Below are 27468 nucleotides of genomic sequence, written 5' to 3' on the forward strand. Positions count from 1 at the left end.
ATTTTCTTGGGCTCCAAAATCAATGTGGACGATGACTGCAGCCATTAAATTAAAAGATGTTTGCTCCTTGGAAGAATAGCTATGACAAATCTAGACAGCTTATTAAAAAGCAGAGACATTACTTTGCTGACAAAGGTCCATATAGTAAAAGCTATGGTTTTCCAGTAGTCATGTATAGATGTGAGAGCTGGACCATAAAGAAGGCTGAGCACCAAAGAATTGATGCTTTCAAACTGTCGTGCTGGAGAAGACTCTTGAGAGTCTCTTGGACTGCAAGGAGATCCAACCAGTCAATCCTAAAGGAAATCAGTCCTGAATATTCACTGGAAAGACTGATGCTGAAGCTCCAATACTTTGGCCACCTGATGCAAAGAGCTGACTCATTGGAAAAGACCCTGATTCTGGGAAAGATTGAGGGCAGGAGGAGAAGGGGCAACAGAGGATGAGATGTATGGCATCACTGACTCAGCGGTCATGAGTATGGACATGTCAGGTTAATGGTCATGTCAGTGGACATGAGTTTGAGCAAACTAAGGGAGATAGTGAAGGACAGAGAAGCCTGGCATGCTGCAGTTTGTGCGATCACAAAGAGTCAGACACGACTTAGCAACTGAACAACAAATACTAGAAAATAGAATCACAACTCTAATCTTAGAAAGGAAGTTTTCTGAAAAAGAAGGAACATATCAAGAAATAGTCTTCTTGTGTATTATTCCTTATATTTTAGACAATGTTAATTTGTAGTATTCCCCTACAAATTAAATTACATTGTTATTATTATACCAAGGCAACTTGAAAGTATCCTAAAATCATAGTTATGAAATTTAAATTCATTACTGAAATTGAATAATCAAATGATAATAAGGTATGTTTAACCAATATTTTACTGAAAGCAATGATAGGTTTTGTTTCCACTGGGATGATTTTTGCAGCCTTCATAGAAAAATGAGAATAAAAAGTATTAACAGCACAATGATCTCTGTCTAGTTTTTTCAGATAGATGACAAAGGTGTGAAGCTGCCAGCTTTAATGGATAATTAATATTAACCAAAACTAATCAAATTGCATGTGTGCTAAGTTGCTTCAGTTCTGTCCAACTCTTTGCAGCTCTATGAACTGTAGCCTGCCATATCTGATAAGATCTCAGCATATATAAATTTACCTTTTGAAGATATGACCATTTTAAGTTAATACATTTCCCAAATGAATGACTAATTAGAATTGTAAACATACCATGAAATATGTGCCAAAAAATAAACTTTCCCATAAATCTATATAACACATTAATGATAGCAAAGAATGGTGGAAAAGCTGAAAAATAAGGCAACTGGGTCATCTTAATAAAGAAGAAGAAAGGAAAAAATACATTTCATGGAAGAAATCTTATAAAGGAAGACAAAACTATTGAAAGTTGGCACAAAGATTCTGAATGGCACAAGAATATTAACTACGGCTAATAGCAGTCAGCATTATATTGCCTATTTTTAAAAAGTTATTAATAGAATGAGATTCTCCTTTATAAGACAATTTGTTTAGACAAATAAAACTGAAAAGGCAATATTACACCAAATCCAAGTCTTTTCATAACACAACCGTGATTTTAAATGGGTTACAGTGTGATCACCTTGAAGTCAGGGACCTCACCTATCTTGTTTCACTCTTGCTAGGTTCCTAGTTTCTACAGCAGGACTTAGTATGCAGTAGGCTTTCCATTTGTGCTTATGGAATGGATCCATCAGTAAATATATTGAGTGTCCCTAGAGAAATTCCTAAGCCTGGACATGGGAACATAGGTAGTGTGAATTAGGGAAGAGAAACTCTTTTGTGACTCAATTTATCTCTCTCAACTTTATAATCTTGCAAAGTTTACCTCACATTTAAAGGAGCTGGAAACTTGGCAATATGACTTTAAAATTATTATTATTATTATTATTATTATTTTGCTGATTTTTGCCAAAAACCTGGGGGGATGATAATTAATATTTGAAAAGTTGCAGAAACATGCTCACCACCTGTTTTTTGAAACACTCTAAGCAACAGTTCTGTATCAGTTCAAATCTTGAGAAACTTAACTACTAAATTATACTAACTTCTTATAGAATGCTTCTAAAAGGGGACTTTCATAGGACATTTTCTGTATGTTTATTTGAATGTTTGCCGACAAAAATATGTTCATTTAATGCTTGTGTAACTTCAGAATTAAACATAGGAAATAAAGTTTAACATTATGCTCTTAACTTAGTGACTAGCAAGTATAATATTTTTAACAAATATGTTTCAGCTGGTTTTGCAAAACTGCTATCAAACATACTCTTCAGTATATTGCTAAACCCTTACATAATGATCAGTAATCAACTGTTTGAGTTTATAGCAGAAAGAGAGGAGTTTTTTTTTTCCTCTCTTGAAAATTTGGTATAGAGAATTTCCTTTTATTCTTTTTTATATTTCTGTATTTACTTCTAGGAAGATGAGTATTAGGATTTGCACTCAACCTATTATTGATTTTTTGATAAATTGTTCCCACTCTTCTCTTGATCTTTTACTTTGACTTTTAAACAGATTTTAAAAGTCATTCTTATAAATATCTTCCATTGTAAGCTACTCTAAATACTTTATACAAGGCAATGAAGTGCATTAGAACAAGCCAATTTTGGATATCCTCGGGAAATTTAGAGGAAACTGAGTAAAAATATTGCACTTAGTTTTTCTGAGCCTCAGCACCTTCATCCACAAAGAGAGACTAAAGTATGCACTTCACAAAATTATTGGAAAGGTTGAGAGAAATAAAAATAAAGTGTCTTAGAACATTTGTGAGTTAATGGAAGGTGCTCAGTAAGTGTTTCCTAGTCAATGATCCTATAATAACAAAATCATTCCACATCAAGCTTTCTAGAACCAGGAGAACTCAAAGTCATTGGCATCAGGATAGTGACCATAATGGCAATCAAAAAATTACTGTATATTTTAATACAAAAATTAAAATATCACCCTAAAATATATTTTAAAGTACTTTTGCTTAAAATGATTTTTTAAATTGCCCACTTTGAAACTTAAAATATTAAGGAAAGGCAGATGGTTTCTAAAAATTTGCCTATAATTTTTTGTCCAGAGCTTGACATTTCATTATGAGATATAAATAAACTTGAAAATGTCACTGTATTTGACTACATTAAGATCCTATGTTAAATATGCTCAAAGCTACTTAATACTTCAGTATTTCTTTCAAAAGTATCCTGCTATTTAAACCAAGGAATATGATGATTTGTCCCTGTATGTGCTTGTTGTTTGACTCCAAGTTCCACTCAGGATGCAGCCATATGTAATAGAATAAACATCTACAATAAACGGTAAGATTTGTTCTGACTTTAGCGAACACTTGGAATACAGTTTTTAAAGTGACATTTGAAAAGATGGTTAGATAAGTTAAAAAATTTAAAATTAAACCTAAAGCTTGGAAGTTGAATTTACATTACCAGAAAGATCCGAATCTGTTTCTGGATATTCATTTCCTCCCAACGTGTTCAGACCTGAACAAAGACGGAGCTGAAAGCCATGAGGTTGGTGTTGGGTGGTCCCTCCCCAGAGCACCCACCCTCTGCTGTGTCTGCTGAGAGTAAGACCAGCTCCCCACCATGATGGAGCACACCAGCTTGGGCTTCGTGGACCACATGCACCCTCGCTTGGCAGCACGGAGCACCACAACGCCATGTACAGCAGCAGCATGACATCCACAGGCTGGACACCGCACAGATGGCGATGATCATGTACACGTTCACATCCATTAACACCATTTCCGCTCCAGCGAAGCCTGTCGAAGCCCACAAAGAGGCCGTAGGCACCCGGCTGCTGTCCTCTAGCACGGTAGCCATGGCCGTCAGCGCCGGCTCACCCTCGTCCTTCACCAGCACCAGCAGGCGCAGTGCGTCCACCTTGTCCAGGGTGTGCATCGTGTGGATCTTGCCAGTGTACAGCCCCACGAGGAACGCGCTGTGCTCGCCACCCACCAACCGGCTACAGCTCATATGACAGCCATGCATGGTAGCCCCGAGTCCTTAAGACAGCCGTGTGGTATAGCCCAGTCTGCATCCACTGTGTGCACCTTCGCCACCATGTGGCCCACACTCACCTACCCCACCACCAGCTGGCTCACAGCACAGCCCAGTCACCCAGCTCAGGAGGCAGCAGCCAGGCATGCTGCAGTTCACATTGGCCACCTCCACGAACATGTTGGTCGTGGTCGACAGGGAAGGTGAGCACCTTACAGTCACCACCACCACATATTTCGACACGCTTTCACAGTCCAGGGCTCTGTTCAGCACCAATGAATTCTTTTAGGTGGACTTCAGCTTGAAAGGGACATGAGGCCTCAAGGTGCAGGTCACCTATCCACTGACACCACAGTCACAGTTGGACAAGGAGATGAAGGCAATGACAGTGCAGAGTGAAGGGTCCTCTAACTGGTAAAGAGTATTATCATTTATATCCAGCACTCACTAAAACCTTGCAGTCATTTGATATTGAGGACCTCCTTTATCAAATGCTTTTACCTGAATTTCATAAGGTTTCATTTCTTCATATTCAGTCTACCAAATAGCCTAATTTCCCCTGAGCTGGAATCATTTTTGAAGCTTTTTGTTTCTTTTTAAGTCAAGAGGGATATCATTGCCAAAGGAAAAGGCAGTTTCACCATTTACACCTTCATCAAGCATCACAGGTGTTTAATGTGATCACTAATGTTCCATTTGCTATAGTCTCTAAAAGTACACTGTGTACACGGCCTGGGCAAACAATGGAGCGTCAAGCACTCTGATCAGCAGCTGAACTGTACCTTCTAGTTCTGGTTTGCTCCCATCCCAGTGCCTGTCAATCATAAACGAAGTTCTGGTGTTTCTTCTCATCCAGACTTCAATTCAGGTTAAAGTGACTTAGTTAACCACGTGCCTGTACACCCAAAGAGAAATAAACCCTGGAGCTGAGGGTTAGAATAGCATTGGTACCGGGAAACGCATATCTAGCAATCTAGATTCAGAAATAAATTAACCTGTTTCTCTTGCTCCAAAGACCAGAGGATTTTTATTAAAGCATGCACCTCCACATCCACATGGAAAACCTGAGGTGGCCTGTCCACAATTACCTCTAGGTGGATACTACATTTGGCCCTCTGTCCACACAGCTTCTCCCAATGGATCTAGATATTCACAAACAAAATGCCATTCTGCAAATTCATCTTCATAAGTTCCTTGTGGAACCAGTTCCCCATACAACCCAGAACAGGCACAGCACCAGCTCCGCCAGCTCCAGCTCCAGGTCCTGGGTGATGCTACCCACGAAGGTGCTGTGTTTGGCTTCCTCAGGGACCAAGAACGAATCTGGCCACTGCCAGTCCCTCAGGCTGTAAGGAGCAGAAGTGAGAGCAGCAGGCACTGGCGTCCCTGGCCACCTCTCCTTGAAAATAGCATTGAAAAAGCATTACACCTTTCCTGTCACTCTCACTTTACTTTAAAATCTTGCTTTTTTAAAGCTTCATATTTGAAATAAATTATCTTTTTACAGTTTTTGTCTTCTCTCTGGTGGTGACAAAATGGTTTCCTTCTTTAGTTTTTGGTAATTAGCTTACTCCTTGGAAGGAAAGTTATGTCCAACCTAGATAGCATATTCAAAAGCAGAGACATTACTTTGCCAACAAAGGTCCATCTAGTCAAGGCTATGGTTTTTCCTGTGGTCATGTATGGATATGAGAGTTGGACTGTGAAGAAGGCTGAGCGCCAAAGAATTGATGCTTTTGAACTGTGGTGTTGGAGAAGACTCTTGAGAGTCCCTTGGACTGCAAGGAGATCCAACCAGTCCATTCTGAAGGAGATCAGCCCTGGGATTTCTTTGGCAGGAATGATGCTAAAGCTGAAACTCTAGTACTTTGGCCACCTCATGTGAAGAGTTGACTCATTGGAAAAGACTCTGATGCTGGGAGGGATTGGGGGCAGGAGGAGAAGGGGACGACAGAGGATGAGATGGATGGATGGCATCACTGACTCAATGGACGTAAGTCTGAGTGGACTCCGGGAGTTGGTGATGGACAGGGAGGCCTGGCGTGCTGCGATTCATGGGGTCGCAAAGAGTCGGACATGACTGAGTGACTGAACTGAACTGATATGGAAACATGAGCTTCCTTGGTGGCTCAGTGGTAAAGAATCTGCCTGCAATACAGGATATTTGGGTTCAATTCCTGGGTCGGGAAGATCCCCTGGAAGACTGCACGGCAACCCACTCCAGTCTTCTTGCCTGGAGAATCCCCATGGACAGAGGAGCCTGGTGGGCTATAGGGTCACAAAGAGTCAGACATGACTGAAGCAACTTAGCAGCAGCAGCAGCATATGGAAACATAGGCTTCTCAGGTGGCACTAGTGGTAAAAACCTGCCTGCCAATGCATAAGATGTAGGAGACACAGGCTCCATCACTGGGTCAGGAAGATTCCCTTGAGGAGGGCATAGCAACACACTCTAGTATTCTTGCCTGGAGAATCCCATGGACAGAGGAGCCTGGTGGGCTGCAGTACATAGCATCGTAAAGAGTTGGACATGACTGAAGTGACTTAGCAGGCATGTATATGGAAATATACAGAATCTCAAGGGACCATAAATAGCCAAAACAATCCTGAAAAAGAGCAAAGCCAGAAGACTCACACTTTCTGATTTCAAAACTTAATACAAAGCTACAGTAATCAAAACAATGTGGCACTGTCATAAAGACAGACGCATAGACCAATGGGATAGAAATAAAGAATCCAGAAAGAAATTCTTACATATATGGTCAAACGGTTTTCAACAAAAGTGCTAACACCATTCAAGGGGAGGAAAAACAGTCTTTTCAACAAATGGTACTGGGAAAACAGGATATGCTAAGTTGCTTCAGTTATGTCTGATTCTTTGTGACGCTATGGACTGTAGCCCACCAGGCTCCTCTGTCCATGGGATTCTCCAGGCAAGAAGACGAGTGGGTTGCCATGCCCTCCTCCAGGGGATCTTCCTGACCCATGGATCAAACCCACATCTCTTATGTCTCCTGCATTGGCAGGTGCGTTCTTTAGCACTAGCACCACCTGGGAAAACAGGATATCCTTATGAGTTATACCCTTACTGACCACCACATACAAAAATTAGCTCAAATAAATCCATGACCTAAATGTAAGATTCAAAACTGTAAAATACTTAGCTGAATACATGGCAAAAGCTTCATGACTTTCATTTTGGTGATGATTCCCTGTATGTGGTTCAGGCAACAAAATAAGAAATGGACAAATTAGACTCCAAAAAAGTTGAAAAATAATTTTTCCATCAAAAGATGCTATCAAGGACTTCCAGTTTCTAGTTCTGAATGTAAGAGGCTTTGAAATCACCACTCCATTCTAACAACAAAAATTGAGCAGACTGAAAAAAGTCAACATCTTTTGGATATGTAAGAGAAGAGAGGACATAGGGCAAACCACTGCCCACAAAATAAAAGAAATAGGGAAATTCAGAAAGTCAGAGATTACTGACACAGAGACCCAAGAGCAGAAGCCACTATGGGAATCAGAGCTGGAGCAGGAGTATTTAAATTATAATGCATAAATTGCTTGAGGCTCATTGTGGATGAGTCTCAGAGTTGAAAAATCTAGGTGGAAGCATTTTGAAGTGGAGGAAATTGGAGAAGGCAATGGCACCCCACTCCAGTATTCTTGCCTGGAAAATCCCAGGGATGGAGGAGCCTGGTAGGCTGCAGTCCATGGGGTCGCTAAGAGTCAGACATGACCGAGCAACTTCACTTTCACTTTTCACTTTCATGCATTGGAGAAGGAAATGGCAACCCACTCCAGTGTTCTTGCCTGGAGAATCCCAGGGATTGGGGAGCCTGGTGGGCTGCTGTCTATGGGGTCACACAGTCAGACATGACTAAAGCAACTTAGCTTAGGGCAAAAATATTTTGAAATTTATCTCTGAGAGCTTGACCAGATTCCTACAGTAAATATCAGAAAAAAAAAATCCTCTCATGTTTCTGGCAGTGGGAGGGGAAAAGGAACCATTGTGAAATACCCAGAGTACTCTTTGCTTCTTAAGAGGCCTTCCATCAGGGGAAACTAATTAATGGAAGTTTAATTATTTATTGTTTATTATCAGAGCCTAACTGACCTAAAGGAAAGGAAATACCCAGTTCCAGCAGACTCTAACCTTCCATAAGAGAGAACAAAAATACCCAATTCCAGGGCATTCTAGCTATCCTGTCTGACCTGTGGTGGAGAGAATGAGAAACGCTTGTGAAGTTCATAGTGCAGAAGCATAAGGTCACTAAAAGACTGAGACCTAATCATAGGACTATAGAATGTTTCCCTTCTCCCCACACCTCACCACCTCATTATGACTAGACTAGTTATACCAGTTCTTTCTACCAGGTATATCATATCCAGCTATCAACAAAAAATTATGAGGTATACCAAAAGGGGGAAAAAACTGCACAATTTGAAGAGCAGAGCAAACATCAGAACCAAACATGACAGGAATGTTGAAATTATCAGATTGGGAATTTAAATCAACTATGGTTAATATACTAATGACTTCAATGGATAAAATAGACAATATATAAGAACAGAAGAGATGGGCAATGTAAACAGAGAGATGGAAGTCCTAAGGAAGAACCAAAAAGAAATGTTAGAGATTTTTAAAAAATGTAATGGAAATGAAAGATGACTTTGATGACTAACGATGAATTTGATCTTCATTAGTCGATTGGACATGGATGAGGAAAGAATCTCTGAGCTAGAAGATATATCAATAGACTCCTCAGAAAATGGTAAGCAAAGAGTAAAAAGGTTTTAAAAAAAACAGAACATAAAATCAAAGGACAGTAGACCAAATTTTTAAAAGTATACCATGCACATAATGAGAGTACTAGGAGAAGAAAGAGAGAAAAGAAAAACAATATTTGAGATAATAATGACTGAGAATTTCCTCCAAATTAATTTCAGACATCAAATCACAGAACCAGGAAGCTCACATAACACTAAGCAGAATAAATGCCAAAATATCTACATCTAGGCATATCAGTTTCACATTGTAGAAAATCAAAGATTACATTAAAATTCTATTATTGTACTACAGTTTTACTCTATTTCATCAGGGTGATATGTACACAAGATCTCTCTGTATTATGACTTACAACTAAATTTGAATGTACACTTATCTCAAAATAAAAAGTTTAATTAAAAAAATCCTGAAAGAGGCCAGAGGGAAAATACACTTTACCTATACATGAACAAATATAAAAATTATATCTGACTTTTCCTCAAAAATCATAGAACTTTCTCAACTTGATAAAGTGCATCCATGACAATCCTATAGAAAGTTCAGTCCCTCAGTCATATCCGACTCTTTACGACCCCGTGGACTGCAGCACACCAGGCTTCCCTGTCCATCACCATCTCCCGGAGCTTGCTCAAACTCATGTCCATCAGTCGGTGATGCCATCCAACTATCTTATCCTCTGTTGTCCTCTTCTCCTCCGGTCTTCAATCTTTTCCAATATCAGGGTCTTTTCCAATGAGTCAGCTCTTCACATCAGGGGACCAAAGTACTGGAGCTTCAGCTTCAGCATCAGTCTTTCCAATGAATATTCAGGACTGATTTCCTTTAGGATTGACTGGTTGGATCTCCTTGCAGTCCAAGGGACTCTCAAGAGTCTTCTCCAACACCACAGCTCAAAAGCATGAATTCTTCAGCACTCAGCTTTCTTTATGGTCCAACTCTCACATCCATACATGACTACTGCAAAAACCATAGCTTTGACTAGATGGACCTTTGTCAGCAAAGTAATGTCTCTGCTTTTTAATGTGCTGTCTAGATGTGCTACAGCTTTTCTTCCAAGGAACAAGAGTCTTTCAATTTCATGGCTGCAGTCACCATCCAAAGTGACTGGAGCCCAGGAAAAGAAAGAAAAGAAAGTCTGTCACAGTTTCCCCTTCTATTTGCCATGAAGTGTTGGGACTGGATGCCATGATCTTCATTTTTTAAACCTTGAGTTTTAAGTCAGCTTTTCACTCTCCTATTTTACTTTCATGAACAGGCTTTTTAGTTCCTCTTCACTTTCTGCCATAAGGGTGGTGTTATCTGCATATCTGAGATTACTGATATTTCTCCCAGCAATCTTGATTCCAGAAAACATTATACTTAATTGTGAAGAACTGAATGCATCAATCTCTGATTGGAAACAAAGCCAAATGCTACTCTTTTTAGCATAGTGCAGGAAGTTCTACTCCGTGCAATAAAGCAAGAAAAGGAAATAAGAGGCATATGGATGAGAAAAACAAAGCTGCCCCTAATTACAGATATCACAGCTGTATACATTAAAACCTCAAGGAATTTTTAAAAACCTCCTAGAAAAGTGAGTTCGGCAATGTCACAAAAAACAAACATACAAAAATGAATATATTTTTATATACTAACAATAAAAATGAAAATATACATACTAAAATTAAATTTAAAATACAATACTACTTACATTAGCTCAAAAAAGATACTTAGGTGTAAATGTATACCATATTCTGAAAACAACAAAACACTGATGAAAGAAATGGAAGAATATCTAAATAAGCAGGGATTTCTATTGTGTTCATGAATTGGATGACTCAATATGCCATGGGGAGATGTTATTTTTCCCTGAATTAACATATGGATTTAGCACAATTTCTACCAAAACCTCAACAAGATTTTCTATAGACATAGACAAGATTATATGGAATGGTAGAGGAACTATAATACCTCAAGCAATTTTTAAAAACAGTAAAAATTAGAAGGAACCAGTGTATCCTATTTTAAGAATTATTATACAGCTGCAGAAATCAAGTCTGTATTATTGGTACATAAATAGACAGGTAGATCAATCTATGGAACAAAATAAATAATCCAAAAATAGACCCACTCAAATGTCCTGAATTAACTGAATTTGTCAAAGGTGCAAAAGCAATTAATTTGCTTTTCTAGCAAATACTGTTATAGCAATTGGACTTTGTTAGGAAAAACAAATAAAAATACCCACCTAAGTCTCATATCTTATATTAAAGTCAATTCAAAATGGATCATTAACATAAAATAAAACATAAAACCCTAAAACTTTTACCAAAAATAGGAGAAAAATCTTTAAGTTCTAAGGGTAGGGAAAGAGTCCTTAGACTTGATAGCAAAAGCATAGTCTGTAAAAGGAAAAATTTGATAAATTGCATCAAGATTTAAGAAAGTTTACTCTGTGAAATACCATATTTAGGGTATGGGAATAAAAGCTAAAATTTTGGAGAAATTGTCTGCAAGCACATAGAACTGACAAAGAACTCATATCTAGAATGTATAATGAAAAAACAAAATTCAACAGTAAAAAATTGAATAGCCCAATGATTATTTTTAATATAAATTTATTTATTTTAATTGGAGGCTAATTACTTTACAATATTGTATTGGTTTTGCCATACATCAACATGACTCCACCATGGGTGTACACGTTCCCCATCCTGAACCCCCCTCCCACCTCCCTCCCCACACCATCCCTCTGGGTCATCCCAGTGCACCAGCCCCAAGCATCCTGTATCATGCATCAAACCTGGACTGGAGATTCGTTTCACATTTGATATTATACATGTTTCAATCCCATTCTCCCAAATCATCCCACCCTCGCCCTCTCCCACAGAGTCCAAAAGACTGTTCTGTACATCTGTGTCTCTTTTTCTGTCTCGCATACAGGGTTATCATTACCATCTTTCTAAATTCCATATATATGTGTTAGTATACTGTATTGGTGTTTTTCTTTCTGGCTTACTTCACTCTGTATAATAGGCTCCAGTTTCATCCACCTCATTAGAACTGATTCAAATGTATTCTTTTTAATGGCTGAGTAATACTCCATTGTGTATATGCACCACAGTTTTCTCATCCATTCATCTGCTGATGGACATCTAGGTTGTTTCCATGTCCTGGCCATTATAAACACTGCTGCGATGAACACTGGGGTACACGTGTCTCTTTCAATTCTGGTTTCCTCGGTGTGTATGCCCAGCAGTGGGATTGCTGGGTCATAAGGAAGTTCTATTTCCAGTTTTTTAAAGAATCTCCACACTGTTCTCCATAGTGGCTGTACTAGTTTGCATTCCAACCAACAGTGTAAGAGGGTTCCCTTTTCTCCACACCCTCTCCAGCATTTATTGCTTGTAGACTTTTGGATCACAGCCATTCTGACTGGCATGAAATGGTACCTCATTGTGGTTTTGATTTGCATTTCTCTGATAATGAGTGATGTTGAGCATCTTTTCATGTGTTAGCCATCTGTATGTCTTCTTTGGAGAAATGTCTGTTTAGTTCTTTGGCCCGTTTTTTGATTGGGTCGTTTATTTTTCTGGAACTGAGCTGCAGGAGTTGCTTATATATTTTTGAGATTAGTTCTTTGTCAGTTGCTTCATTTGCTATAATTTTCTCCCATTCTGAAGGCTGTCTTTTCACCTTGCTTATAGTTTCCTTTGTTGTGCAGAAGCTTTTAATTTTAATTAGGTCCCACTTGTTTATTTTTGCTTTTATTTCCAATATTCTGGGAGGTGGGTCATAGAGGATCCTGCTGTGATTTATGTCGGAGAGTGTTTTGCCTATGTTCTCCTCTAGGAGTTTTATAGTTTCTTGTCTTACATTTAGCTCTTTAATCAATTTTGAGTTTATTTTTGTGTATGGTGTTAGAAAGTGTTCTAGTTTCATTCTTCTACAAGTGGTTGACCAGTTTTTCGAGCACCACTTGTTAAAGAGATTGTCTTTTCTCCATTGTATATTCTTGCCTCCTTTGTCAAAGATAAGGTGTCCATAGGTGCATGGATTTATCTCTGGGCTTTCTATTTTGTTCCATTGATCTATATTTCTGTCTTTGTGCCAGTACCATACTGTCTTGATGACTGTGGCTTTGTAGTAGAGCCTGAAGTCAGGCGGGTTGATTCCTCCAATTCCATTCTTCTTTCTCAAGATTGCTTTGGTGAATAGCCCAAATAGAAACTTGACAGACATGAAGAAACATTTCACAAAAAAAGATATACAGATGTCAAAGAAACACATGAAAATATTTTCAATATCAGTAGCATTTGGGTAAATGCAAATTAAAACTATAATAAGATATCATTATATGCCTACCAGAATGACTAAAATAAAAAGTTGAAATATCAAGTGTTAGCAAGGATGCAGAAAACTAGATCATTCATAAGTGGCTTCTAAGAATATAAAACACAACAATCATTCTGGAAAATAGACTTGCCTATTCTTTTGGAAAAAATAGACTTAAAATTGCACTCCTGGGCACTTATCCCAGAGTAGTAATAACTTATGTTCACACAAAAACCTCTAGATAAATGTTAATAGCATTATAAGCATTGTTTACACTATCCAAAACACTGGAGGGGGGAGGGAACCAAGATATTCTTCAATAGGAAAATGGTATAAAAAACAAACCTAAGGACTTCCCTGGTGGTTCACCAGTAAATAATCTTCCTGACAGTATAGGAAACACATATTGTATTTCTGATCTGGGAAGATCCCATATGCTGTGGAATGGCTTAACCCATGTGCCACAACTCTTGAGCCTGTGCTCTAGAGACTGGAAGCCACAACTACTGAAGTCCAAACATCCTAGAGCAGGTGCTCCACAACTAGGGAAGCCAACACAATGAGAAACCCAAACACTACAGCTAGAGAGGAGCCCCTACTTGTCACAACTAGAGGAAAGCCCATGCAGCAATGAAGACCCAATACAACCAAAGATTTTTTTAAACTGAAAAATACAATAACTGAAGTGAAAAATTCACCAGAGTAGTTCAACGGCCAAAACTAGTAGGCAGAATAAAGAATCAGAAAACTTGGAAGGTAGGACAATGGAAATGTTTGAGGAACAGAAAGAAAAAAGATTGAAGAAAAGTAATTGCAGCCCTAAGAGACTCATGGGACACCAAGAATTAGAATATATACATTACTGGAGCTGAAGAGTGAGAAGAGAAGGAGAAATGAGTAGAAAGATTATTTTTAAAATATACTGGCCTTCCCAGGTGGCTGCCAGTGCAAGAGATGCAAGAGATATGGGTTCAATCCCTGGGTCAGGAAGATCCCCTGGAGTAGGAAATGGCAACCTAGTCCAGTATTCTTGCCTGAAAAATTCCATGGACAGAGGAGCTTGACAGGCTACCATTCATGGAGTTGCAAGGAGTCAGACATGACTGAGCAACAAAGTGCACACATGTATCTACAAATCCAATAAACTCAAGGAAGTCCAAGTAGAATAAATACAAAGAAACCAACACTAAGACATTATAATTCCACAACAGAGATTTCAATACTCCACTATCAATCCTATATGAAATAACCATGCATAAGATCAACAAGGAAACAGAAGACTTGAACAACTGTCTGTAGAAACTAGATACTAGAAACTAGATACAATAGACTTCTACAGAAAACTCCATCAGTAAAATATACACTCAATGTACTCAAATGTACTCAAGTACACATGAAACAGTCTCCAGGATAGACCATAACCAAGACATAAAGCAAGTTTCAATAAATATAAAAAGATAACTCACTAAAGGGTGTTCCCCTTTAATGGAAATTAGAAATTAATAACAGAAAAAAATTTGGGAAATGCAAAAAATTTGTAAAAATTAAATAATACATTACTAATGACCAATCATCAAAGGAAGAAACATCAAAAAAATAATCAGATCAGATCAGATCAGTCACTCAGTCGTGTCCGACTCTCTGCGACCCCATGAATCGCAGCACGCCAGGCCTCCCTGTCCATCACCAACTCCCGGAGTTCACTCAGACTCACGTCCATCGAGTCAGTGATGCCATCCAGCCATCTCATCCTCTGTCGTCCCCTTCTCCTCCTGCCCCCAATCCCTCCCAGCATCAGAGTCTTTTCCAATGAGTCAACTCTTCGCATGACGTGGCCAAAGTACTGGAGTTTCAGCTTTAGCATCATTCCTTCCAAAGAAATCCCAGGGCTGATCTCCTTCAGAATGACTGGTTGGATCTCCTTGCAGTCCAAGGGACTCTCAAGAGTGTTCTCCAACACCACAGTTCAAAAGCATCAATTCTTTGGCGCTCCGCCTTCTTCACAGTCCAACTCTCACATGCATACATGACCACAGGAAAAACCATAGCCTTGACTAGATGGACCTTTGCTGGCAAAGTGATGTCTCTGCTTTTGAATGTGCTATCTAGGTTGGTCATAACTTTCCTTCCAAGCAATAAGTGTCTTTTAATTTCATGGCTGCAGTCACCATCTGCAGTGATTTTGGAGCCCAGAAAAATAAAGTCTGACACTGTTTCCACTGTTTCCCCATCTATTTCCCATGAAGTGATGGGACCGGATGCCATGATCTTTGTTTTCTGAATGTTGAGCTTTAAGCCAACTTTTTCACTCTCCACTTTGACCTTCATCAAGAGGCTTTTTAGTTCCTCTTCACTTTCTGCCATAAGGGTGGTATCATCTGCATATCTGAGGTTATTGATATTTCTCCTGGCAATCTTGATTCCAGTTTGTGTTTCTTCCAATCCAGCGTTTCTCATGATGTACTCTGCATAGACATTAAATAAGCAGGGTGACAATATACAGCCTTGACGTACTCCTTTTCCTATTTGGAACCAGTCTGTTGTTCCATGTCCAGTTCTAACTGTTGCTTCCTGACCTGCATACGAATTTCTCAAGAGGCAGATCAGGTGGTCTGGTATTCCCATCTCTTTCAGAATTTTCCATAGTTTATTGTGATCCACACAGTCAAAGGCTTTGGCATAGTCAATGAAGCAGAAATAGATGTTTTTCTGGAACTCTCTTGCTTTTTCCATGATCCAGTGGATGTTGGCAATTTGATCTCTGGTTCCTCTGCCTTTTCTAAAACCAGCTTGAACATGAGGAAGTTCACGGTTCACATATTGCTGAAGCCTGGCTTGGAGAATTTTGAGCATTACTTTACTAGCGTATGAGATGAGTGCAATTGTGCGGTAGTTTGAGCATTCTTTGGCATTGCCTTTTTTGGGGACTGGAATGACAACTGACCTTTTCCAGTCCTGTGGCCACTGCTGAGTTTTCCAAATTTGCTGGCATATTGAGTGCAGCACTTTCACAGCATCGTCTTTCAGGATTTGGAATAGCTCAACTGGAATTCTATCACCTCCACTAGCTTTGTTCATAGTGATGCCTTCTAAGGCCCACTTGACTTCACATTCCAGGATGTCTGGCTCTAGGTCAGTGATCACACCATCATGATTATCTAGGTCGTGAAGATCTTTTTTGTATAGTTCTTCTGTGTATTCTTGCCATCTCTTCTTAATATCTTCTGCTTCTGTTAGGTCCATACCATTTCTGTCCTTTATCGAGCCCATCTTTGCATGAAATGTTCCTTTGGTATCTCTGATTTTCTTGAAGAGATGTCTAGTCTTTCCCATTCTGTTGTTTTCCTCTATTTCTTTGCACTGATCGCTGAAGAAGGCTTTCTTATCTCTTCTTGCCGTTCTTCGGAACTCTGCATTCAGATGTTTATATCTTTCCTTTTCTCCTTTGCTTTTCACTTCTCTTCTTTTCACAGCTATTTGTAAGGCCTCCCCAGACAGCCATTTTGCTTTTTTGCATTTCTTTTCCATGGGGATGGTCTTGATCCCTGTCTCCTGGACAATGTCACGAACCTCATTCCATAGCTCATCAGGCACTCTATCTATCAGATCTAGTCCCTTAAATCTATTTCTCACTTCCACTGTATAATCGTAAGGGATTTGATTTAGGTCATACCTGAATGGTCTAGTGGTTTTCCCTACTTTCTTCAATTTAAGTCTGAATTTGGCAATAAGGAGTTCATGGTCTGAGCCACAGTCAGCTCCTGGTCTTGTTTTTGCTGACTGTATAGACCTTCTCCATCTTTGGCTGCAAAGAATATATAATCAATCTGATTTTGGTGTTGCCCATCTGGTGATGTCCATGTATAGAGTCTTCTCTTGTGTTGTTGGAAGAGGGTGTTTGTTATGACCAGTGCATTTTCTTGGCAAAATGCTATTAGTCTTTGCCCTGCTTCATTCCATATTCCAAGGCCAAATTTGCCTGTTATTCCAGGTGTTTCTTGACTTCCTACTTTTGCATTCCAGTCCCCTATAATGAAAAGGACATCTTTTTTGGGCGTTAGTTCTAAAAGGTCTTGTAGGTCTTCATAGAACCGTTCAACTTCAGCTTCTTCAGCATTACTGGTTGGGGCATAGACTAGGATTACTGTGATAGTGAATGGTTTGCCTTGGAAACGAACAGAGATCATTCTGTTGTTTTTGAGATTGCATCCAAGTACTGCATTTCATACTCTTTTGTTGACCATGATGGCTACTCCATTTCTTCTGAGGGATTCCTGCCTGCAGTAGTAGATATAATGGTCATATGAGTTAAATTCACCCATTCCAGTCCATTTCAGTTCGCTGATTCCTAGAATGTTGACATTCACTCTTGCCATCTCTTGTTTGACCACTTCCAATTTGCCTTGATTCATGGACCTGACATTCCAGGTTCCTACGCAATATTGCTCTTTACAGCATCGGATCTTGCTTCTATCACCAGTTACATCCACAGCTGGGTATTCTTTTTGCTTTGGCTCCATCCCTTCATTCTTTCTGGAGTTATTTCTCCACTGATCTCCAGTAGCATATTGGGCACCTACTGACCTGGGGAGTTTCTCTTTCAGTATCCTATCATTTTGCCTTTTCATACTGTTCATGGGGTTCTCAAGGCAAGAATACTGAAGTGGTTTGCCATTCCCTTCTCCAGTGAACCACATTCTGTCAGATCTCTCCACCATGACCCACCCATCTTGGGTTGCCCCACGGGCATGGCTTAGTTTCATTGAGTTAGACAAGGCTGTGGTCCTAGTGTGATTAGATTGACTAGTTTTCTGTGAGTATGGTTTCAGTGTGTCTGCCCTCTGATGCCCTCTTGCAACACCTACCGTCTTGCTTGGGTTTCTCTTAACCTTGGGCGTGGGGTATCTCTTCACGGCTGCTCCAGCAAAGCACAGCCAATGCTCCTTAACTTGGATGAGGGGTATCTCCTCACCGCCGCCCTTCCTGACCTTCAGCGTGGGGTAGCTCCTCTAGGCCCTCCAGCACTACATACCAAACCTTAATGGGAAACAAGTGCTTAGAGGGAAATTTACAACTGTAAGTTCAAAAAGAAGAATGATCTTAAACTAATAAATTAAACTTCTACCTTAAGACACTGAAGGGAAAAAAAGAAGAGCAAACTAAACCTAAATCAACCAGAAGAACATAAATAGTAAGATATAATAGATATTGATGAACTAAAGTACAGAAAAAATAAAATATCAATAAAACTAAAAGACAGTTCTTTAAAAAGATCAGTAAGATTGACAAACTTTAGCTAGATTGACAAAAAGAAAAGGAATAAAATTACTAGAACTGGAAATGAGAGAAAGAACATGACTACTGACCTTGTAGAAATAAGAATCATATATGATAAGGTTATATGGTGAACAAGTGTGACCAACAAATTAGATAATGTAGATTAAATGGAAAAATTCCTAGAAAGACACAAACTACCAAAATTGATTATAGAAAAAATATTAAAATCTGAATAGACCTATAACAAGTGAAGAGATTGAGTTAGTCATAAAAAGAAAATAACTTCCCACAAGGAAAATCCCAGGACCAGATAGTCATTTAATAGAGTTTTTGCATCACATCTGCCAAAGAATAGAAAAAGAAGGAATATTTCTCAACTCATTCTATGAGGCCACTGATAGTAAAAGCAGACAAGATATTATAAGGAAAAAAAGAACATATAGAGACTTCCCTGGTGGTCCAGTGACTAATAAGGCTCTTCGCTCCCAATGCAGGGAGCCTGGGTTTGACTGTGGTCATGGAACTAGATCCCACATGTCACAACTAAGAGTTTGCATGCAGCAGCCAAAGATTTCACCTGCCACAACAAAGATCAAAGATCCCACAAGCTGCAACTAAGATCTGGTGCAGCCAAATAAATAAACATTTTTAAAAACCTACTCATACCTCTTATGAATATAGACAAAAATACTCAACAAAATACTAGCACATTGAATCCAGCAAAATTTTGAAAAGATAAAGCATCATGACTAATGGTGATTTATCCCAGTAATGCAAGGTTGTTTCATCATCTGAAAATCTATTAGTGCGATACTCTAAATCAATAAAAGACAAAACCACATAATCATCTTAATAAACATTATTCTTTTTTATTTTGGGCTATGGGAAGTCCAAACAATGGCACAGAAATCCAAACATAGCTACATGTTGAAGTCTTTCCCAAGTGAGAACATAAAATTTAAGATGCAGTAATGAGGGTTTTGTGAGTTGAGGAAAAGGAGAAGGAGTAAAAGTAAGGAATCAGTGGAAATTGAACAAGGTCCTGGAAGTGGAAGATGGGTAAGGGAAAAGTAGAAAAGATATGGAGGAGAATGTAATGGGCTTTTGGGGATTTACAAATAAGGCATTTCTAATTTTCTCATAATTTTAATTTGCTTTAAGCAATTATTATGTCAGGCAATTTTAAAGTCCAGTTTCAAGGTGGAAGAGTCCTCACAGAAATTAAATAAAGCACTCCACTGGGAAGTAGAAATATTATTTCCTTTGTGCCTCAAAATGTACAATCTAGTCTATATCAAAATTTCTCCAGAGTAACTATTATAATTCCAAATTATACCTGGTAAAACTGCACCAGTAAAAGACATAAGAACATAAATTAGCATACGGAGTTTCTATTTTGTTTCTGGGATAGATATTCTGATTATCTACAAACAGAAGTATAAAAAATGAAGGCTTTTTTTGTTAATTAAATTATATTATGAATTATCCCAAACTGAGAAAGATGTAAATGTTGCCTAAAGTTCTTCCTAAGTTCCTAAAATTTGTTTTTACCAGAATGAATTACTTGATGAAAACTAAGATATCTAACATGAATAAAGGTCTTCCCACATACCATGCATTCATAGAGTCTCTCTCCAGTATAAATTCACTGAAATTGAGTAATCTGATAGACACTATTTTGGGCTTTGCCACATATTTTATATTTATAGAATTTTCATCATTATGAATTCTCTTTTGCATATCAGGATGTTTTCTTTGATTAAAGGCTTTCTCACATTCCATATATTCATAATAATTCATACCAGTATAAATTCACCAACATGTATTAAGGATTGAATTATATCTAAAAGCTTTCACACATTCCTTACACTCAAAGAGCTTCTTGCCAATATGAATATTATCAAGGAACCTGTTGATGCATGCTAATAGTTCTCCCATTTTGATTACATGCAGAGGATTTTTTGGCCAATATTACTAAACTGGTATTAAGTTGTTCATGCACAGTAAAGACTTTATTAAGTATTTTATAGTCATAAAGCTTCTCACAGTATGGGTTCTCTAACATATAGTAAGGACTGAATTAAGTCTAAATATCTTTCCACATTTTTTAAAATTTGTATGCTATATTGGAGAATAGTTGACTTCCAATGTTGTGTGTATATACTTATATTCTTTTTCAAATTATTTTCCCATTTAGGTTATTACAGAATATTGAGTAGAGTTCCCTGCACTATACAGTAGATCCTTATTGCTTACCTATTTTTATTTTTTAGCATACCTATTTTAAATATAGTAGAGTGTATATGTCAATTCCAAACTCCCAATTTATCCCTCCCCTCCCACACCTTTCCCTTTTGGCAACCATAAGTTTGTTTTCTAAGTCTATGAGTCTTTGTTTTGCAAATAAGTTCATTCATATCATTTTTTTAGATTCTGCATATAAGCAATGTCATATTACATTTGTCTTTCTGTGTCTGACTTAGTATGAAAATCTGCAGGTCCATCCATGTTGATGTAAATGGAATTATTTTACTCTTTTTACAGCTGAGTAATATTCCATTGGGGGCTTCCCTGATAGCTCAGTTGGTAAAGAATCTGCCTGCAATGCAGGACACCCTGGTTCAATTCCTCGGTCGGGAAGATCCACTGGAGAAGGGATAGGCTGCCCACTCCACTGTTTTGGGACTTCCCTTGTGGCTCAGCTGGTAAAGAACCTGCCTGCAATGTGGGAGACCTGGGTTTGATTCCAGGGTTGGAAAGATCCCTCGGAGAAGGGAAAGGGTACCCACTCCAGTATTCTGGCCTGGAGAATTCCATGGAATTGCAGAGTCGGACATTACTGAGTGACTTTCACTTTAACTATTCCATTGTATATATGTATCATATCTTCTTTATCCATCAATCTGTCAATGAACATTTAGGTTGCTTCCATGTCTTGGTTATTGTAAACAGTGCTAAAATGAATGTTGGGATGCATGTATGCTTTTGAAACACGTTTTTCTCCAGGTATATGCCCAGGAATAGGATTGATGGATCATATGCTAGGTCTATTTTTAGTTTTTTGAGGAACCTCCATACTGTTCTCCATAGTAGCTCTACCAATTTACATTCCCACCAACAGTGAAGGAGAGTCCCCTTTTCTCCACACCTTCTCTAGAATTTATTGTTTGTAGACTTTTTAATAATGGCCATTCTGACTCTTGTGAGGTGCTATCTGATTATAATTTTGGTTTGCCTCTCTCTAATAATTACTGATGCTGAGCATCTTTTCATTTCTTGGCCATCTGTATGTCTTCTCTGGAGAAATGTCTATTTAGATTTTCTGCCCATTTTTTTGATTGGATTGTTTGGTTTTTTGATATTGAGCTGCATGAGCTGTTTGTAAATTTTGGAGATTAATCACTTGCCAGTCAACTGTTTGCAAATATTTTTTTCCCATTCTGTGGGTTGTCTTTGCACATTTTAAAAACAATTTATTTTTAATTGAAGGATAATTGCTTTACAATATTGTGTTGGTTTCTGCCATACATCGGCATGTATCAGCTATAAGTATACATATATCCCCTCCCTCCTGAGCCTCCCTCCCACCTCCCACCCCATCCCACACCTCTAGGTTGTCACAGAGCCTCATTTTGAGTTCCCTGAGTCATATAGCAAATTCCCACTGGCTATCTATTTTACAAACAGTAGGGTATATGTTTCCATGCTACTCTCTCAATTTGTCCTACTCTCTCCTCCCCTCCCCATGTCCATAAGTTTGTTTTGTATGTCTGCATCTCCACTGCTGCCCTGCAGATAAGTTCATTAGTACCATCTTTCTAGATTCCATATATATGCACTAATATATTTGTTTTTCTATTTCTGACTTACTTCACTCTGTATAATAGTCTCTAGGTTCATCCACCTCATTAGCACTGACTCAAATGCATTCCTTTTTCTGGCTAAGTAATGTTCCATTGTATGGACATTTAGGTTGGTTCCCTGTCTTAGCTATTGTAATTAATGCTACAATGAACATTGGGGTACATGTATCTTTTTCATTATGGTTTTCTCAGGGCATATGCCCAGTAATGGGATTTGGGGGTCATATGGTAGTTTTATTCCTAGTTTTCTAAGGAATCTCCATACTGTCTTCCATAGTGGCTGTATCAGTTTATATTCCTAGCAACAGTTTTACACATTTCTTATATTAATCAGATATCTCACCAGTATGAATTCTCTCATATTAAGTCACTTGTACAGACACAATAATGACATTCTCTCATTTCTTACATTCATACAAATTATCATCAGTATGAATTCTCTGACTTAAAGAGTGAACTCAATTCAGTCTAAAGTCCGTCTTTTATATTCCTGTGATTTCTCACCTGTATGAATTCTCTGATGTTGAGTAACTTGTCCACACATAAAGGCTTTCCTTCACTCCTTACATTCATAAAATTTATCACCAGTATGAATTCTCTGCCTTGAAGAAAGAATGCAATCAAGTCTGTAGATCTTCCCACATTCTTTATATTCCTATTATTTTTCACCTGTATGAATATTCTAATGTGGACAAATTGTCCACACACAGTGAAGGCTTTATCACATTTCTAATATTCATAAAGCATCTCACCAGTGTGAATTCTCTAATACATGGTAAAGACTGCATTAAGTCTAAATATCCTTCCATATTTCTTACATTCATTGGTTTCTCATCAGTATAAATTACCAATGTTAAGTAATTTGTGTGCACATAAGAAAGGCTTCCCCACATTACTAATGGTCATAAAGTTTATCACCAGTACGAATTCTCTGGTTTACAAAAAGAACTCAATTAGTTCAAAACTGTTGGGAGCCAGCGTGAGGACCTCCACCCATGGCAAAGGTCATGAGGAAGGAGGCTCGACATACGCAAAGGCGGGATAGAGCCTCAGGAGTCCCTCTGGAAATTCTCGAGCATCTACCCCCATAACCAGAGCCTGCCTACTTTACTACTTTGTGCTCTCACCTATACCTCTGACTTTATGAGGGGGCTGTCCCCCACCACCTCTTTCGGAGAAGGAGTTAACTTAGAGCTCCAGTTAATAAAAACTCCTGGCATGTTTTAACCTACAAACTCCTCTGAAGGTTCTCTAGCCTGCCTGACAGGCTTGTCTGGCCACATGTGATTGTTCACAGCCTCCCAACCGTGAGAGGCATGAGATGCTTTAAACCTTCTAAAAACAAGTTCCTGAGAAAAGTTAGAAAACCATTAGTATAAGTATAGTGGGCTGATTAGCAATTGTATTGGTGAAGGGTTTTTCATTTGTTGAGCCAATGTTTGTTGTTAAGTCTCCACATCCCCTGCCCTTACACACATTAATGAATATATAGAAGAAATAAGTATTAACCTTTGATATTAATCATGTTAGACCTTAGGCTAAGTAAATTCTTTCCTTAATTAAAACCCACTACACCCTCACCCTATAGGAATGTAACTTTATCTGGTACCTTCGGAAGCTGGAGTCTTTTTTAAGAATAATCACCCCTGGAGAAATAAGTGTCCTGGTTGACTGACCGCTGTCACAAGGAGAGGGTCATAAATTGTCAGCAGGCCCCCTGGCCAGAAGATGATGTAACACCCCTAAGACCTCTGTATATATTTGTATGAAGCACCTGACTTTGATAAAAGTCAGGACTGCTGACCCCACGTGACTTTTGCATAACATCTCAGTATATAAAAGTAGACCATGGAAAAAAAAGAATTGGGATCAGTTTCTCGAAATACTGGTCTCCGCATGTCGCTCTCTCTCTCTCAAACTCTGGCTGAGTCTCCATCTGGAGCCTGGAACCCACCAAGCTTACTAATTTTGCCTGGGCTTCTAAGATCCGACTCGGGAGACCTCAGTGTCTCCTCTCCTTCGGGAGAATGGAAGGACGCCTGCGGCCTACGTAAGTGGTGCAAACTTCTTGTCTTGAAGTTTTATTGGTCTCCCACGTAAACCAAGCTACTCAGCCTCTTTTCTCCACTGAATTTTCCTACTGAGCTATCCTCATTCTATTACTCTTTACATCTCTAATTAATATCTAATTGAAGCTTTTGTATCCCAATCCTCGCCGACGCCATCCCCGCTTCGAACTCCCTGGATCAGCCGGGGCTGGACCTCGGCACTAAACAACTTCCTACATTCCTTATATTCACAAGATTTTCCATCAGTATGGATTCTCTGGTATTGACTATATTATCCACAAAAATAATGGCTTTCTCATATTCTTCTTTTTATAATTTTATTTATTTATTTAGGCTGTGCTGGGTCTTCATTGCTGTGCAGGCTTTTCTCTAGGTGTGTGGGGGCTACTCTCTAGTTTTGGTGCATGGGGTGCTCATTGTGGTGACTTCTCTTGTGGAACACAGGCTCTAGGGCATGTAGGCTTCAGTGGTTGTGGTGAGTTGGCTAAGTAGTTGCAGATCCCAGGCTCTAGAACACGGTCTCTATAGTTGTGGCACGTGGGCTTAGTTGCTCTGTGGCATGTGGGATCCTTCCAGACCAGGGATCAAACCCGTATCTCCTGCATTGGCAGGTGGACATTCCACCATTGAACCACCAGGGAAACCTTCACATTCTTAACATTAGTAAATTTCTAACCAGTATGAATTCTCTATGGTATGGTAAGAACTGACTGACTTAAATTTAAACATCTTCTCACAGTCATTGTGTTTTCACCAGCATGAGTTCTCTGATGTCTTTTTGTTTTGTTTTGCTTTGAGTTCCCTGATGGTGAGTAAACTGATATCCACTACTAAAGATTCCACATTCTTTCTGATTACATTATTTCCATTTAGAGCATGTTTTCTGTCAATTTTGATAAAGGTTGGATTTATGTTATTTATTAAACAGAATTTCTGTCTGAGTTATATGTTAGAAAATGAGACAACATGATCATTTTTGTAGCTATTTTGTTGGTGCAGAAGTAATTGCAATTTTCCATTGTTGAACTCTGCCATTTGATATTGGAATACATTCTTAAATGAATGTGGTTATGTTATACATCATTTTAACATGTTTCTCACTTTATGTTTTTTTGCTAATGATGTATTGTTGTTGTTGAGTCGCTAAGTCATGCCCGACTTTGCAACCCCATGGACTGCAGCACACCAGGCTTCCCTGTCCTCCTTCACTATCTCCTGGAGTTTGCTCAAGTTCATGTCATTGAGTCAGTGATGCTATCTAACCACTTCACCCTCTGCCACCCACTTCTTGTTTTACCTTCAATCTTTCCAAGTATCAGGGTCTTTTCCAATGAGTTGGCTCCTCACATCTGGTGGCCAAAGAAAGTACTGGAGCTTCAAAATCAGCATGAGCCCTTCCAATGAATATTCGTTTCATTTCCTTTAGGATAGACTGGTTTGATCGCCTTGCTGTCCAAGGGACTCTTAAGAGTCTTCTCCAGCACCACAATTCGAAAGCATCAATTCTTCTGTGCTCAGCCTTCTTTACAGTCTAACACTCATATCTGTGCATGTCTACTGGACAGATTTGCTGACATATTGAGTGCAGCATTTTAACAGCATCATCTTTTAGGACTTGAAATAGCTCAAATGGAATTCCATCACCTTCAACAGTTTTGTTGGTAATAATGCTTCCTAAGGCCCACTTGACTTTACACTTGAGGATGTCTGGCTCTAGGTGAGTGACCACACCATTGTGATTATCCTGGTCATTAAGACCCTTTTTGTATAGTTCTTCTGTGTACTCTTGCCACCTCTTCTTAATATCTCCTGCCTGTTAGATCCTTACCATTTCTGTCCTTTATCATGCCCATCCTTGCACAAATGTTCCCTTGATATCTCCAGTTTTCTTGAGGAGATCTCTAGTCTTTCCCATTATATTGTTTTCCTCTATTTCTTTGCACCATTCATTGAAGAGGGCTTCTTATCTCTCCTTGCTATTCTCTGGAACTCTGCATTCAGTTGGGAATATCTTTCCTTTCTCCCTTACTCGTCACTTCTCTTCTTTCCTCAGCTGTTTGTAAAGCCTCCTCAGACAACCACTTTGCCTCCTTGCATTTCTTTTCCTTTGGGATGGTTTTGGTCACTGCCTCTTGTGCAATGTTATGAACTTCTATCCATAGTTCTTCAGGCACTCTGTCTACCAGATCTAATCCCTTGAATTTACTTCTCATCTCCACTGTATAATCATATAGGATTTGTTTTAGGCATATCTGAATGACCTAGTGGTTTGTCTCCACTTTCTTCAGTTTAAGCCTAAATTTTGCAATAAGAAGTTGATGATCTGAGCCATAGTCAGCTCCAGGTCTTGTTTTTACTGATTGTATAGAGCATCTCCATCTTTGGCTGCAAAGACTATAATCAATCTGATTTCAATATTGACCATTTAGTGATGTCCAGGTATACAGTCATCTCTTGTGTTGTTGGAAAAGGGTGTTTGCTATGACCAGTGCATTCTCTTGTCAAAACTCTGTTAGCTTTTGCTCTGCTTCACTTTGTATTCCAAGGCAAAACTTGGCTGTTACTCCAAGTATCTCCTGACTTCTTTCTTTTGCATTCCAAAATAGATATAGCTACAATAATTTCCTAATGGACACACAATATAAAAATATGTAAATCATGACATCAAAAATATAAAATGTGTGGAGCAGAGTAAAAAGGTAGTTTTTGCATGTGATCAAATTTAAGTTGTTATCAGCTTAAAATAAATTGTTGTATCTATGTTTCAAGTAAGCCACAGGTTAACTACAAAAAAACAAAAATCTATAGTAGATACAGAAAAGATAAAGAAAATATAATGAAAGTACAATTTACCCTTGAACAACACAGATTTGAACTGTGCAGGTCCATTTATTCACAGATTTTTTTTTCTAAAGTAAATACTACAGTACTACACAATCTGCAGTTGACAAATCCTAGGATATGGAACTGAAGATACAGAGGAACCATAGATATGGTGGAACTGCCTATACAGAAGGCCAATCATAAGTTATATGTGGATTTTTGACTGCATGGGGTGTTGTCACCACTAACCACTGTGTTGTTCAACTGTATACCACTAACATGGA

General features: G+C 38.7%; 1 protein-coding gene and 2 pseudogenes across 1 annotated transcript; all 3 read right to left on the bottom strand.

The window, feature by feature from the left end:
* Nucleotides 1-3043: 3043 nt before the first annotated feature.
* On the bottom strand, nt 3044-4050 carry LOC123335270 (annotated as a pseudogene).
* On the bottom strand, nt 3992-4871 carry LOC112586896 (annotated as a pseudogene).
* LOC102409093 (protocadherin alpha-1) lies at nt 4547-5699 on the bottom strand. Its single transcript, XM_006080926.3, is given in 5 exon segments — nt 4547-5000; nt 5003-5083; nt 5086-5257; nt 5260-5366; nt 5369-5699. Coding segments are annotated over 5 exon segments (522 nt in total). The 5' UTR covers nt 5460-5699; the 3' UTR covers nt 4547-4929.
* Nucleotides 5700-27468: the final 21769 nt, after the last annotated feature.

This window comes from Bubalus bubalis, chromosome 9 (genome assembly GCF_019923935.1).
Source record: "Bubalus bubalis isolate 160015118507 breed Murrah chromosome 9, NDDB_SH_1, whole genome shotgun sequence".
Lineage (NCBI taxonomy): Eukaryota > Metazoa > Chordata > Mammalia > Artiodactyla > Bovidae > Bubalus > Bubalus bubalis.